General features: G+C 40.1%; 1 protein-coding gene across 6 annotated transcripts in view; it reads left to right on the top strand.

Moving 5' to 3' along the window:
* Window positions 1–12,463, top strand: part of PPM1B (protein phosphatase, Mg2+/Mn2+ dependent 1B) — a 37,661-nt gene extending 25,198 nt beyond the window's left edge. For 4 of the 6 annotated variants that reach the window (XM_075595784.1, XM_075595785.1, XM_075595783.1 and 1 more), the window contains exons 4-7: window positions 6,875–6,986; window positions 7,548–7,605; window positions 8,005–8,074; window positions 10,648–12,463. In XM_075595784.1, the coding sequence (XP_075451899.1) occupies window positions 6,875–6,986; window positions 7,548–7,605; window positions 8,005–8,055 (221 nt within the window). In that variant the 3' untranslated portion in view covers window positions 8,056–8,074; window positions 10,648–12,463. The remainder of the gene's footprint in view (window positions 1–6,874; window positions 6,987–7,547; window positions 7,606–8,004; window positions 8,075–10,647) is intronic. The other 2 variants (XM_075595787.1, XM_075595790.1) reach the window with 2 other exon arrangements.
* The last annotated feature ends 2,329 nt before the right edge of the window (window positions 12,464–14,792 follow it).

A 14,792-nucleotide genomic window follows, 5' to 3' on the forward strand; every position in this document is an offset into this window, starting at 1 on the left:
CAAGCACTAAAATGAACCAATGGCAATGGTTTGCGCTTTTTTTTTTTTTTTCTCTCCAAGCTGTTTAACTTGAGCCATGAAAGCCTTTCTCTTTTGTGTGATATATTGGACATTAAAGTTTACAATCAAGTACCCAAAACAGCCCTAAAACTTGATAAGGATTACTTTTTTTGCAACAATGAAAAGCTATAAACAATGAGGCACAATCTGTTTATATGCATGAACATAGTGATTAGCAGCTATTTAGTGTAGAGTAAATGGCTGCATGAGCAGTTGAGTAGCACTTTGCTTGTTGCACTCTATTGAATATTAATTTCTACTACTCAAGTTCAATAGTATATTTTGTAGGACATATCCTTCCCTTCCATATTTTATGTGGTGGGGAGGAGGGGATTCATTGTGATGTTTGCTCCATTCAGGCTAATGAAGTGCGCGCCTCCCCACCCCTTTCAAACCTTTAAATGGACCACATTGAAGAAGCTTACAAAAATTACATACTGTGGTTTGTTTTTTGTTTGTTTGTTTTTTTTAATTTAGGTTGCAACATTTAGAGCCGTATAAAAAAAATATTTATTTTTGCACCAATTATTCCACCTGAACAGAAGAGTAAAATCCTCAAATGATCATTATCAAACTAGATTAGTATATATGCTTTAGTCCTTTTTCATAATATCCCCCTTGATGCTTCTGATACAATTCCATAACTAATATCATACAATTGTTTTCCTTTTTTTTTCATGGCTGTTCTGCTCCAGCACTCACCACTTTTATTGGTTAACGTGTTATTGTATAATAAAATAAAAAGGGGAGGGAAAAATCAGTATTTTAAAAACATTGATGTAGCAATACATTTTTTACTTCAGACTCTGCTTAATGCTTTTCCAAAGACTTGCCTAATCTCTCACTGGCCCTTACTTTATATAGGGTTAAGCTGAGGAACCGCACAATCAGGTTTTAGTTCCATTTTGAATGCAGCTGAACTCGCTGGGAATCTGCTTTGTGGCATGTTAAATGAGGGCCATAAACACATGACCAGCTTGACCAGGGTAAAGGTGCAGTCCATTGTACCTAATTCAATAATTTTGAAAACTTGCAGCTCTAGCGGTCTTGGACACCTGCTTTTTGTTTCTTTAGAAATTAAGCCAGTTTTACTTTTCACCAGGACTGGGGTTCCGCTAGCCTTGACCCCCATATCTTTGCCTAGCAGCCGGTACAGATAAGGGAAAGGAAAGCATGTTGGAAGGGTTTTCTCCCTATGTAAGAAGCCAGGGGTCTCCAGAATGGAACCCCATTAATTTCAGCTTTGGGGCTCCCCTTCCCAAGATACTTGCTTCTGTATGGGTGCTGGTAACCGTTCCGTAGGTTTAGATATGAAGCCGCAAGTAATGTCACTGCTTCCTATTGGCCCGAGTGACGCCGGAGCTGCTACCGACATCCCCTACACAGGTAAGTATCTTGGGAAGCAGGTGGTCCCCGGTGCTGGAATTAACACGGTTTAGCTACATGAATGCCTGTTTTTAACCTATATATTTTTTTTTAAAAGGCAGGATTACCACTTTACAATACACACAAGGGAGTCACTGTAGGAAATTAGCTCGCCCCAACATGATTTTGGGTGGCACCTTGATGGCCTTATAAAATTTCCCCAACACCGTAAACTTTTTGCTGGTTTCTACGGTAGGTTGCGACTTCAGGTCTCGTGTAATTGAGATTGTGAACGGTGGAGGGGCCCCCGGCCCCCTCTTCTGTTCACTACGTTGGCTCGTATCGGACCTTTTTAATCACTACACTAGCAGGAGCGTGACATAAGGTGCTTCAGACCTCCTGCTATGCCACGGGTTAAAAGCACTATGGAACCTGTATGATGATTGAAGTGGGAGCATACTTCAGTAACCAGTGTGAGCTATGTAGAGGTGCTCTTGAATGCTACCCTACATTGACATTGTGGCCAGCAATAAAATATGCATATCTGTTGTGTGTAATATACACTGTACACAAATCAAGTGGTGACTGATATGGTCCTATTTTTTTATTTTATTTTTTTAAGCAGACCACCTTTTAAGACATACAAAATCTTGTTTTTACTAGAGGTCACATTGCTTCAACAATCAACCCTAACTAGCCCTCCTATTTTTACTTGGTTGGAACTAACGTGTTCAGAGATGAACCACACTATTTAAGGCTAAGACCCAGCTGCCTCAGACAGCGCACCCGCACTGCAAACAGGCGGGGCGTGGCCAAAACGGGCTGTGGGCGCAGAAATGATGAGGGGGCGGGGCCATGGCGCACACCGGCACGGCACTTCACCGCTATATGCGGTCTTTGAGGAGCGTGCAGGCAAGAATTCTTTCAGGAACCCCAATCATGACCGGCAGCGGAATCTTTATACCGGGAGACCCCGCTACAGTCTCCTCCCCCCCCCCCTCTTCCCCCCTGTGCATCTGCTGCTGCCTCCTCCCAGGGAAGACAAGCTCAGCAGCAGGAGCTGGCCGCAACCTCCCCAGCACGCACAGCCTGCAAGACGGGCACCGGAGGGAGGGGGGGGAGAATAACATACACACTCGCACCTCCCTCCCGTAGCTGTAGACTGCTTCACAGCTTCCCTCCGCCCCCTCATTGGCTCCCTGCCGCACCACGTGACGCGTCGCCGCTTTGGATCACGATTCTCGTGTATCCCCTGCTGGCTAACATGTCACAGTGCGCGGCGAGCCTTGCAGTGAGGGGGGACTGGGGCCGGCTCGGGAGGAACTCGGGTCTGGTGAGTGATGCGCACGGGGCCGCGCGCGCGCTGTCTGGTGCAGCGAGACCCAGGCCTAAGCCCCCTGTTCATGAGAATTTCAAGCATTAATTGGTTTTTAAAGGGTATGTAAATGACTGTCCAATATAATTGAACACACAATACCAGCAATCTCTAACCCCAGAACCCACAACCTCATATATTGGTGTCAAAAGGAGTGCTACAGAGCGTGGCCAAATGTATACAGCAAAAGACAAAAATACTCGATGCTACATCCAATGTGACAAAATACATCAGTGTTGGTATTCTCATGAATAAGGGTCATTTAGTTAAACCCTTTGGCCAAATTGTCATGTCTGCAGCCACTTCATGGCATGACCAGTATGCAGGTCTTAACAATACTTGTAAAAATTCTCATTAACCTCTGCAGTGGAGGGAGAATGGCTGCAATGGACCTGTCCTGCACAGGTACATGGAAACCTGCTACTTAAAAAGGGTGGAGGGTTAGGATGTTTGTACGTGTCATGCCGTGAAGTGGCTGCAGGCTTATAATGCTTTGGCCAAAAGGTTTAACTAAATTACCCTTATTCATGTGAATACCAGCATTGAAGTATTTAACTATGTTTTTTGTTACATTGGATGTAGCATTGAGTATTTTTGTCTTTTTGTGTTGCCAGTAGGAAGTCTTGATTTTACATCCATTTTACTTCTCCCTGGAAGGGAGCTTTAAACCAAAGTATAAATGGCAACTGGGAGGTCCCCAGAGCTGAAATTTGTGAGCTTTAGCTAGAAAGAATCCCCAAGTTCCAACCCCCAAAACAGGGGGATTAAACTGTAATGAATGCAACACCTGCTCACATCCCATTTCCTCATTTGCTCACTTCCCATTTCTTAACTTTTCTACCCCAAAAGCAACATTTGTAATTGGTCTGATATTGCCATCCTTTCTCAGTAGGTCTCTGTCCCTCAAAGATCCTCACCTTAATCTGTTTAAAGGATAAAGTGAACTAACTTAATTTCCATAATGTTCCATGGAGGAAAAAAGGTTTCTGCTAACCAAATGTTTTAAATTGTTTTAAAGTCTTGATCTAATGAAAAAAGGTTGACATAGTTTATGGACTAGTGCAGCGGTCTTCAACACTTCAAGGAAGGAGACCTTTTTTATAAACGGTGTCCAAAATATTCAGAGAGCTGCAACACATGCATGAACATTACTGCCCCACACACATACTGTACACACTAATAGGTATATACAGTACTGTGCACGTCGTCACAGAGAGGGCTGGTGTGGGATGTAGTCCAGCAGCTGGGGAAATGCTCAGTGGCAACAAGAGGCCAGGCCCCCCCCCCCCCCCACTGCCACCAGCAGCACAATGAAGGGAGAGAAGCAGCAACCTGCGGACAGAGGAAAGCCACATGTAGGTGCTGAAAGAGCCGCATGCGGCTCGGGAGCTTCCGGTTGCCTACCCCTGGACTGTCATCTCTTCTTTTGACCTTGGGCTAGTCACTTTCTCTTTACTTCGGACACAAACTTTAGTCTAACATTCTTCGGTGTTAATGCTACATTTAAAAAAAAAATTATTTGCTCATTTTTGTCTTGTTCTTTGGTTAGTAATGAATTGTAATTTACTTTACAAACGCACAAATGGAGAACAAGGAGTATCTGTTAGAGATGTTTCACTGGCGCTTGTAAATTTGGCAATAAACCTCATTTTCACATTCATTCCTTTTTTTTTGCCTGCTACGTGACTGCCTTTGGGAAAAAAATGTTGGCACATTCACCACTGTCTCGTGGTCCTATTTGCATGACCCCCACATTCTCCAGAAACAAATTTTAAATTAAACGTAAAGCCATGCATGAGAACCTACTGCACCTACTACTTAATCCTGATCCGCAAGTTAATACCGGTTATCTCTATCCTACAGCAGTAGACATACTTGCGCGGTTAAACACTAAATTGTGCGGTTTTATTAGAGCCGCGGCCAATTGCGCCTTCTGCTATATCTAGTTTTTACGTCTGTAGGCTTGTGCCTTTAATTTGTCCTAGCTAAATCTGCTTAGGCAAATATTCTTGGAGCATTCCTTCCACGCTCAAAAACAAATAAAATGTTCTCTTATTTTTCTTAACCTGGCTACATGCTCCATTGTGAAATGTCAGTGTTTTCACATCAATGCGTAAAAATAGAGAACGATGCCATTGTGACTTTCTAAACTACTGAATAATTCTAATCGCTGTAAAGTTGTAATTTTGTGTGCCTACCTTACCTAGTGCTTCACAGAAGCATAATATACTGTTTGAAAACCTAATAAAATATAGAATAAAGCTTGGATTTTTAACTTAAATATGCATAGCTAATAAACTTTGACCAGATGGAAGAAGCCTTTAAAGGCACAATTGGGTTGTTTTAGTACGTCTTGTGCTGTATGCAACTGATGCACTTAAATGGTGAAGAGCAAGTATTTGATTGTCTCCTAAGGCTGCGCTTATAGTGACGGCTACGGATGACGTCTCCCGTCTCCGTAGCCCAAGCGAAAGTTGTCGTTTGGCAGACGTCTCTAGCTACAAGGGGAGTGACAGAAGGCAGAGAGGGGTGGTGACAAGAGCAAGGGGGGAGGCTGAAATGGAGGAGTTGTAATTTCTGTTAGTATGCTGAATTTACAGTACTTTTACTTTAAATTACGGGAGAATTAACTATTTTAAAGTTGTTCATATAGTGTGTTTCACTTGACAGACACACACACAAACACACACAATCAGAGCCGCTAACAAAAATCATGGGGCCCAGGACAAATGAAAGGAGCAGCTCCCTCCCCAACCCATAGCGCACCTACCACGGAAAATCAAATTTTAGCGTACAACTTTTACTTAACCCCCCAATACATATAAAAATACACCCCCAACCCCCCAATACATATAAAAATACACCCCCACCCCCTCCAATACATATAAAAATACAACCCCAATAATAAAACGCTGCACCCGGTGCCGGGTCTCTTGGCAGCGGCGGAAATCAGCTGGGCTAAGCTTCCACCTCGCCGGCGTGAGAGGGAGGCCCGGCGCACACATGAGCAGCCATTGTGGGACAGAGGTGCCTGCAGCTGGGCCCCTGCCACAGCCAGCCCCCCGCAATCCCTCCAGCCGCCGGGCCACTGGCCCCCCGCAGTCCCGCCCCTCGCAGTCCCGCCAGTCGCTGGGCCCCCGCCACTGCCCCCCCCCCCCCCCACCACCACCACACCGCCCCCCCCCCCCTGCAGCCACCGGCCCAACCTGTGATAATCCCCAAGGCAAGCCTGATTTGTATATGTATTGGGGGTGTATTTTATATATGTATGGGGGGGGGGGGGGGAGTGGGGTGTATTTGTAGATGTATTGGGGGGGAGTGGGTGTGTTTTTGTATGTATTGAGGGGTTAAGTAAAAGTTACGTGCTAAAAAAATATTTCCGTGGTAGGCGCGCTATGGGTTTGGGGGGGGGGGGGGGGGAGTATTCTGCTCCTTTCATTTGTCCTGGGCCCCATGATTTCTGTTGGCGGACCTGATCTCTCACACCCAATCCCACACACACACTCAATCACACACACAATCCCCCCCCCCACACACACACAATCACACACACACAATCCCACACACACACCCCCCTCCCTCTCCATGCATTCTCACACACACATTTCCCCTCTCCCTGCATCAGATCAGAAGCTATCTGATTGGTTACAACCTGTCACATGAGGAGACAGTCTCTGTAAAAATCCAATTCTACTGACTACAGAGATTCATGTCTCTTCGTTGCTCCGTCGCCCCTACTATAAGTGTATGCTACAGATTCAATGCATTTGTTTTGAAGCGACGTTGCTGTCGCCGGCACTATAAGCGCAGCCTAACTGAGACATTACATCCCTGTTGGAGCTCAACCATGATCTTGCCACGCCTGTTTTAATCCTGTGCATTGTAAACTAGACTATTACTTGTTACATGAAACCCATGTGTTATTTACAAGTCATGGGTGACCTGTACTGCACTTTGGTTATATGTTTACTTGAGAGGCTATTTACAGCCGCAAATTAAAACTCTTTTGTTTTTTTCGGGTTTTTTTAAATTTTGGTCACAATGGAACAAATTGTAAATGTTCCTTCCATCTAGAAATCATGACGAATGCTGGGGAGGAAGGGATGCCAGATCTTACTCATGTAATGCGCATCTTATCTGCGGAGAACGTCCTACATTTACCACCTGGAGGTGGCCTAGCTGGAAAGTAAGTGACTGAAAAGAATGTGTTTAGTAACGATCTCTTGTGTTTTGAGTTTATGGAAAAGTACTTTAGGCACTTTTTTTTTTTTTTTTAATTCTTGCATTAATAAAGCTTTTTGTAACTGGATAGATTTGCCAAAGTATTCTTTATTATAGGAAAAGTGGGCTGTTATGGGTTTCTAATCAACATGGCTATATCTAGTAAAATATGTAATTTACAAGGTCTCACCACTTTCTTCACGCAGACAAATAGTTTTTATTTTGCCTTCATTTTCAAGGAGATGCATCACATCTTTCCACTGTAGTCTTGCTTGTTTCACCTTGAAGTGCCCAGTATTCCTGGATATGTACGCTTATATTAATGTAACTACTAGTCCTAAAAGTATAATGTTGCAATGTTTTCTATTACACTTAAAAGGAGTCCAGTGAGTCTTCTCACACTTTTTCCCCCCTTTTTTCATAATAAAACAATTGCGTTCTGTAGCCATTAATGTGTAAATACGGCTTTTTAAAGTTTTTTTTGGTTTGTAAAACAATTTTTTGAGATCTTGAATTTTATTAACAGACGCAGTGTTATTGAAGAGGTGTATAATAGGCTGAATCCACACAGAGAGAATGACGGGGTAAGTTTCGCTGAATAACCTTTCATAAATATAAAATTAAAATACACTGCAAACCGTAAACTTATATTAATACCGTAAAGTTTCTCAGCTATTTTCACAAATTAAGATTTTGTATTGGCAGAATTGATGCATAGTAAATGGAAATTGGATGCTCCTGTGGGAAGACAACTTTCCAGATTTATTTTTTTTTACCGATTTTCAGTATTAAATTGTCGCATTGGAATAAGTATAGCAGGATAAATATTGAGTAAGAACTAAAGGGTATTAAAAATATGGGCAATGTTCGATGTTTATGCAAAAATGCACACTTGGTCTAGTAGATGTGTTCTGTTACTGCTGTCACTTAATTTTTTTTTTATGTAGTGTTTTTAATATATTTTTTTCTGTGGTAATGTATAGAAATGTATTCTTATCCGGTCTACTGACACTGGGGTCTTGCATCTTAAATAAGGACCCCACTGGAACAGAGGCAAGTGGAACGCATGGGAAGTTGGTGGAAGCTGTCAGGGAGCTGAGAATTAATCATAGGGGAAACTACCGTCAACTCCTCGAGGGGATGCTGTGTAGTTACAGGCTAGATAAAATGCAGGGTGAAGAATCCACTGCAGGACCAACAGAATCTTCTGCTCCCGATAATCCTGTGGATGACACAAACAGGAATTCACACTGAAGGGAAATAACTTTTCAGATTTTTTTTTTTTTTTTTTTAATGTAAGATTATTCAATCTTTTTAAGATTGTCCCCATGTGTGTAATGGGGCATGTACAAAAGTTAAAGGGGTCTACATAGATCAGCTTTTATCCCCAGTGGCATAGTGTTTTTAAATGTATTTGAGACTTTAACAGTTTTTTTTGTATTTGTCTAAAGTTGTGGTTCTTAAAACTGACAGGAATTCAGCATTCGCAGCTAATTTTTGAAATTAAACAAATGTGTAGGCACAATTTATGATCAAATATGTTTGTAAGAAAATGGTAAGGCATATCTTTTATGAATGTTATATGCACTGCTATATGCCACTTATAGCTCCAAGCCTGCAAAATATGCATATTCTAGCCTTGCTATTTTTTCCAAATCTTCTGAGGGTGGCTGCAGTGACTGGATTAACGTTTCACAAACATACAAAATGGCTGCCTTTACCTTCCCATCTGGAGAGGCCATTTGTAAATGTGAAGCCATTGAAATAAAGTATTGTGAGCACAAATGTACTTGACATGGGCATTTTACAGACTTAAAAGAAAATTGCCGGACAGCCTTTTATGTAAGGGAATCGTGGCCATTAATGTGAAATTTCACATTTTATGGGTATCTCGCTTTTGTAGATGGTCCTTATTACTTCAATAGGGTGTGTATCTACACTTTGGCATTTATACAGAAGTAAATCTATCGTTAAATGACTATCCTTAATTATAGCGTGACAGACAAGCAAATTGGGGTTTAGCTCTATACAAATTCAATAATTTTGCCTCCTGATACGATATAAATCTTACACAGAAAGTTATTGGGTTGGTGACACCATCTAGACCTCTGGGAATAACGGATGTGCATGGAGATTAACTCCTACACTGGATTCATGAAAAGCACAAAACCTGTCCATTGTGACACTTTTTTTTTTTTTTTTCCCTTGGGTTATTACATTACGTTGTAATATTGAGAATAAGTTGAAACCAGAGGGTGCAATAATGAATCTGAAAGCTCTTCAATGTCTGAAACTTACTGTCCTAAATAAAATCATAATTCAAAGATAGCTGTATTCTGACTCCTAAAAATAAATGAATACGATTTCAGTCATTGTAATTTAGGTTTTACCATCTAACTACTTTAGTGTTACATATTCATATTTGGTATTCAAAATAAATATACATGTAATCTGTCTTTTCAGGCTAAATATTGTATTTGTTATTTCCTGGTAATACAGTGCTAAGTAAATGTTTTTACTAAATCGGTGAGGCTTGAGTTACAGTATGAAGAAGTAGATATGGGAACAATGTTTAAAAATACCACTGCAGGGAGTCCAAAAAATGTTTTTACCAGGAGAGATGCTTGTCCCTTTAAGTGTGGTCACACTTGCAAGTATATAAGACACAAGAGAAGAGACAGCACTCAGTCCTAGGCAAGCATGTGGCACAGAGCATGCGCACGTGAACAAACCTCTTGTCTGAGGCTTCCCATAGAGCACACGACCGCGTGTGCGCGATTCTGGAGAAGACAAAATATTTTGATGCGTGCATGGTTCAGCCAATGAGGGCGAACAGCTCACATGCCGCCACGTCTCCCCATCCTTCGCCTTGGACCTCCGTGCAGGTTGCGCACGTGTGATGCCATGCGCTCCGTGGCGCGTGTGCGGCAACTATAATTGTGGCCTAACACTCATAACTCGTAGCTGCTTCCTGGTTCGTATCAAACAGCACACCCGGCTAGTGATGCAAAAGGTTACCTTTATTTAGGAAAGGAACATACCTTTTGCATCAATAGCCCTTTGTGCTGTTTGAAACGAACTTGGATTGAGTTACAAATTGTGAGTGTTACACTTGCCTAGGACTGAGTAACCTCTCTGATTTGTTTGTTAATATAAGGCACAAAAGTGTAGTCTTTGCAAAAGCTGCTCTTGATACTAGAACTCTATTTCTAAGAATTGTCCACTGCTATATTGCATTCTGTAGTAAACACAAACAATGCATGTTTATGTAGTTTTGCATTTTTATACTTGTGTTTAATTTAACAAAATGAAGAAATTATCCAGTGGTTCAAAAGCTAAACACTGCATGCTATTTATTACATTAACAATGCCTCAATATGATGGTGCAGATTGTTATGCCAAGATTATGGAAATTCTTTAATTTCTTAAATATTTCTTGTCAGCTGTTCAGCATCACTTTTATATTGTATGTACAAAATGTAAGGCTGGAAAAAGTTAATTGTCCATTTGGATACCAAACGGAAATATTATCTCCAACTTGGTTCCTTTTAAAATGATAGTTGCTAGGTTCAATGAAAAACTGTGGTAAAGTTATTTTCTCTTTTTTTTTGTTTTCTTTTCTGTAGGGTGCTGGAGATCTAGAAGACCCATGGTAGCCTTACAAAAGTCCTAATAAGATTTTTGGTCTGGAAAAAAAGGGGGAAAAACTTTAATCACAGTTTTCTTCAAACCAATGGGGAGATTCTGGTGGATCGTCAGCTATGTACAAAATGGGCAAAAAGAGAAATGATTAGTATTTTGCACCATTTGTTGGTTTGTTTTATAACATTGTCACTCTTAGCAGTATTTTTGCCAGCCTCAGGATTTCTGGTCACACTTGCATTAAACATTACTCCTAAGCACTTGAAACTGGAGGGCCTGCAGTGCATTGCAATGCAATTTGTTGCAGGCACCTTTTGGTGCTAAAGTGCTTAGGAAGAAATTTGATGCCTCATGCAGTTTTATTAGATGTACCGAGGTGCATGCAGTTGTACTTGGAAGGTACAGCGCTTTTGAACTAAACTCACCACACACGCATGTAAGACAACACTTAATTGTATGAGACATTACTTTTTGATGGAAGGTTTTGGCTGTTTCAATAATTTGGTAGATTTTAATTTCAGAATATGCTACTCCAGAATTTTTTCTTTTTTTCCCCTTCAGTTTTTAATTACTAAATTTTAGTAGTTTTGTTTTTCCAGCATCCCAATTGTGGTGTGTTGCCTATTGCTTGCTTGGAGACCATTGCATTTGGCAGGAGCCTAAAGATTTAAGGCATGGAACACATCTGAATATTAATGTATAGAACAGAATCCCTTAAACTAATCACTCTCAATACTCAATTACTTTTTTTTTTAACATCTGTCACAGCTGCAGGCATTCTCTCTTTTTTTTTTTTTTTTCCCCTCAAGCTAAAAACTAGCCTTTTATAATGTAAATTGTGATTTTGTTCAAAATGTGGTTTTTCTAGTTTTCTCTGATTTATTTCAGTGTGAGATGGTAGCATTGTGTAATGTGGGTATACGTTTTAATTGTTTGCATTATTTTCAGAGCTCAACTTATCACTTTGAGATTACTATAAATTCTATTAAATGATCTATTTTAAATATTAGCAAATAATACAGAGATATTTTCATGGGTTCTGTGACCTTTTCATTTTATAAGCAATGGGCCTGGTACAGAGTGGCTGTCATGTGAGGTACTTGAAGATTGTCTAATTCTATTTTTGCAATAACCTTGATTTATTCTTTTTATTAAGATTCCTTTTGAGTTGTGCATGTATGGAAATACTGTTTTATGCTGAAAATAACGCAAGAGAAATATTTATCTGAAAAGCTAATGGTATGGGGCAACAAGGAATGTATCCATCTATATATGATTTACATGCTATGGATGCCTTGTGAACATTCTGCTGTTTTTTGAATCTTTCAGCAAAGACTGTATTCCCCTTGTGTAGTTTGATCTGACGAGTCGACTAGTTTTGTGTGAATTGAAATTCATGGTATTTTTCTGTAACATTTTCTTCTTGCTGAATCTGTAAACACACATTTACATACTGGTACCTAGTTGAACTATCCCAATCATTTTTGTTTCATTGTGTATCTGATTTTTATTTCATTTTTGTTTTATTTTTGTCTGAGGATTATTGCTACCATATTTTATTTATTCATTAGATTTTAGCTTTGTAAGTTAAAGTGTTATCAATGATAATGCAAACCTCTTTGTCCCTTGTCTGGGCGGTTTTGGGTTATTTTATAAAGATGGGAAAGCAGAATGGCTTGATCAAACTGTCCACTCTGGTCCTAACCTGTACTGATACCTTCCCAGTATGATATTGTGATGTTTCATACAATACAGTGAACATAACCAACTTGTTACCTTCAATAAAGGATTGCTAAAATAGTGTGGTCTTTGTTTGTTTTTCTTCTGAATGTCCATTACATTAAACTGCAAATACAATTACAAGCCTAACTGGATGGCTAAACCTTGTCATTTTTAGAAGGAAGTATTTGTTCGAGGTTTTAACAATAGACTTGTATGAAAAAATGCAAATTCTATGAATAAGGTAAACTTTTTATTATTTTTTTTAAATGCAGAAACATTTAGATATCTAAGTCTGTACCTGCAAACATTACCTGTAAAGGACTAGTGCAATTACAGTACATCAATGTATTCACTGCAATGTGGAACAAATATTGATCAATGTGAAGGTAAAAAAATTACTTAATAGTTTCCCCCTCAAGCACCGGTGTAATGACTGATTTTTAGTTTGACTGTATAATATGAAGCCTTTGAGACTAGATAAATGGAGATGCTGGGTTTAAAAGTGGAATTCTTGGCAGTACATTTAAACAGATTTAGGAAAGCTGCACATGCCTGGTACCATTTCAATAAACCTAGACATAGCACCAAATTTACTGAGACATGCAGCAATGCAATCTTCAGGTAGTAATCCTGTAAACTAGAAAATATTCTCATTCAGTTAACATATCAAGCCAAGTGGTTTGCAAACTGTAGTTCATGAAGACTTTTAAGTGGTCCCTACACACCTTCGAATTTTAACGCAATCTGTCCCTTTTATGTAATTGCCAGTATACTATTGTAGATAATTTCACTCTTCACTTGGGAGTCATTCTTTATACTCAAGTGTCTAGTGTCAGCAGGCGTTTTTGTTGGAAAACATACTGAAATGGCGCTTCATAAAAATACTCCATGTTCTATTGGTCTTCTAATTTCATGTGATGCGACAGGCCTATTGAGGGCGGCTAATCTTTATAAATAACTTATTCCATAGTTTAAACGCTTTGTCCAGATATACAACATTTACACTTGTTAGTTGTAAGTGAACACTACTCAACGTGAGAGGGAAAAATAGTGCTTCCAAACAGTGCATTTAGGGTGGTGCTCACAGGGAAGTAGGTAAACTGTGTATATTGTGAGAGAATCCCTATGTGGCACTAAGAAAACACCCTTGATTAAAATAAACTTTATTAGTAATTAAAATAATACTGTTTGGATCCAACAATAGACAGACAAAACAACAAATACAAACAATTAAAATAAAATAAACGTGATTAAAATAAATGGAGGGTGTGTAGGCAGAAAAGTACTAATGATCAGGCCAAATGTTAATGTGCTTTAGTATTATAGTATAAATAGTAACTTTAAGCTTCTGATTTGCACAGGTAGTCACTTTAATTACAAGAAATGGATATATAGTAGTACAGCCACTTCATATCCTATCATTAATTAAAGGATATTTAAAGCTATACTCCAAATACAGGATGGTCAGTGTATCTTTAGAATAGTATCAAAGATGGTAACCCGAATCTGTAAGAAGGCACCCTGTTGAGGGAACTCTTGCCACTAAACTGTTATTCTGGAACTGTTTAGTTGGGTTTGTACCAAGTGTAGCACTTAAACATTGTAGCACAGTGGCTACACTTGTACATAACATCAATATAGATGTTAACACTAAGCTCAGTGAGTGACACTGTAGGATAACTATAATACAGCTACTAATAGGCTCAAAGTATGTCCAAATAATCAGTATAGCTTTACGAACGGTCAGATTGCCGTTGCTGACCACGGCTGCAGTCTATGAAGCACTCCAACCAGATATACGCCCACACCTCTCAGATGAGCCGGCATTAGTGAGGATGTGACGTCAGATGTACCAGACGTACGGTTCACCTTTTGTGGCTTCATCGGGGGCAGATTCCAAGGAGTACAGGTAGGGTTTTTATTCACAGGTGTTTCTATGGGAGAAGATAGCTGCGAGCCACTCATTGGTTCTACATTGATCCAATGAGCATACAGATAAGTGTTGCACATGCCCATAGTGACTCTGTAGTTCTTCTATTGGAGGTATGTATGCAGTTGATTTACTTCTTGCTTCAGCACTATTGGCTGCAGGCAAGAGTGGGGGCGGATACCCATGTAAGACTAGTTGCAGCAGAGGCACTGGTTATGATTATGCGGCCCTAGTGATAGGCACGCCTCCGTTGCTATAAACAATGTTGGATCTGTTTATTATTCACCGCTTCACCCTCGTATAGAGAATAGGGGGTGATGAATATTAGGTTAAATTGAACCTATTCGGGTTCTCTGCACTTCCGTTTGTCCTAGATTACCCATGTAAGATGAGTTGCAGCGGAGGCACTAGTTGCTATGATTATGCAGCCCTAGTGATAGTCATTTTGTGTGTGTGTGTGTGTGTATATATGTATGT

Source organism: Ascaphus truei, chromosome 4 (assembly GCF_040206685.1).
Source record: "Ascaphus truei isolate aAscTru1 chromosome 4, aAscTru1.hap1, whole genome shotgun sequence".
Classification (NCBI taxonomy): Eukaryota; Metazoa; Chordata; class Amphibia; order Anura; family Ascaphidae; genus Ascaphus; species Ascaphus truei.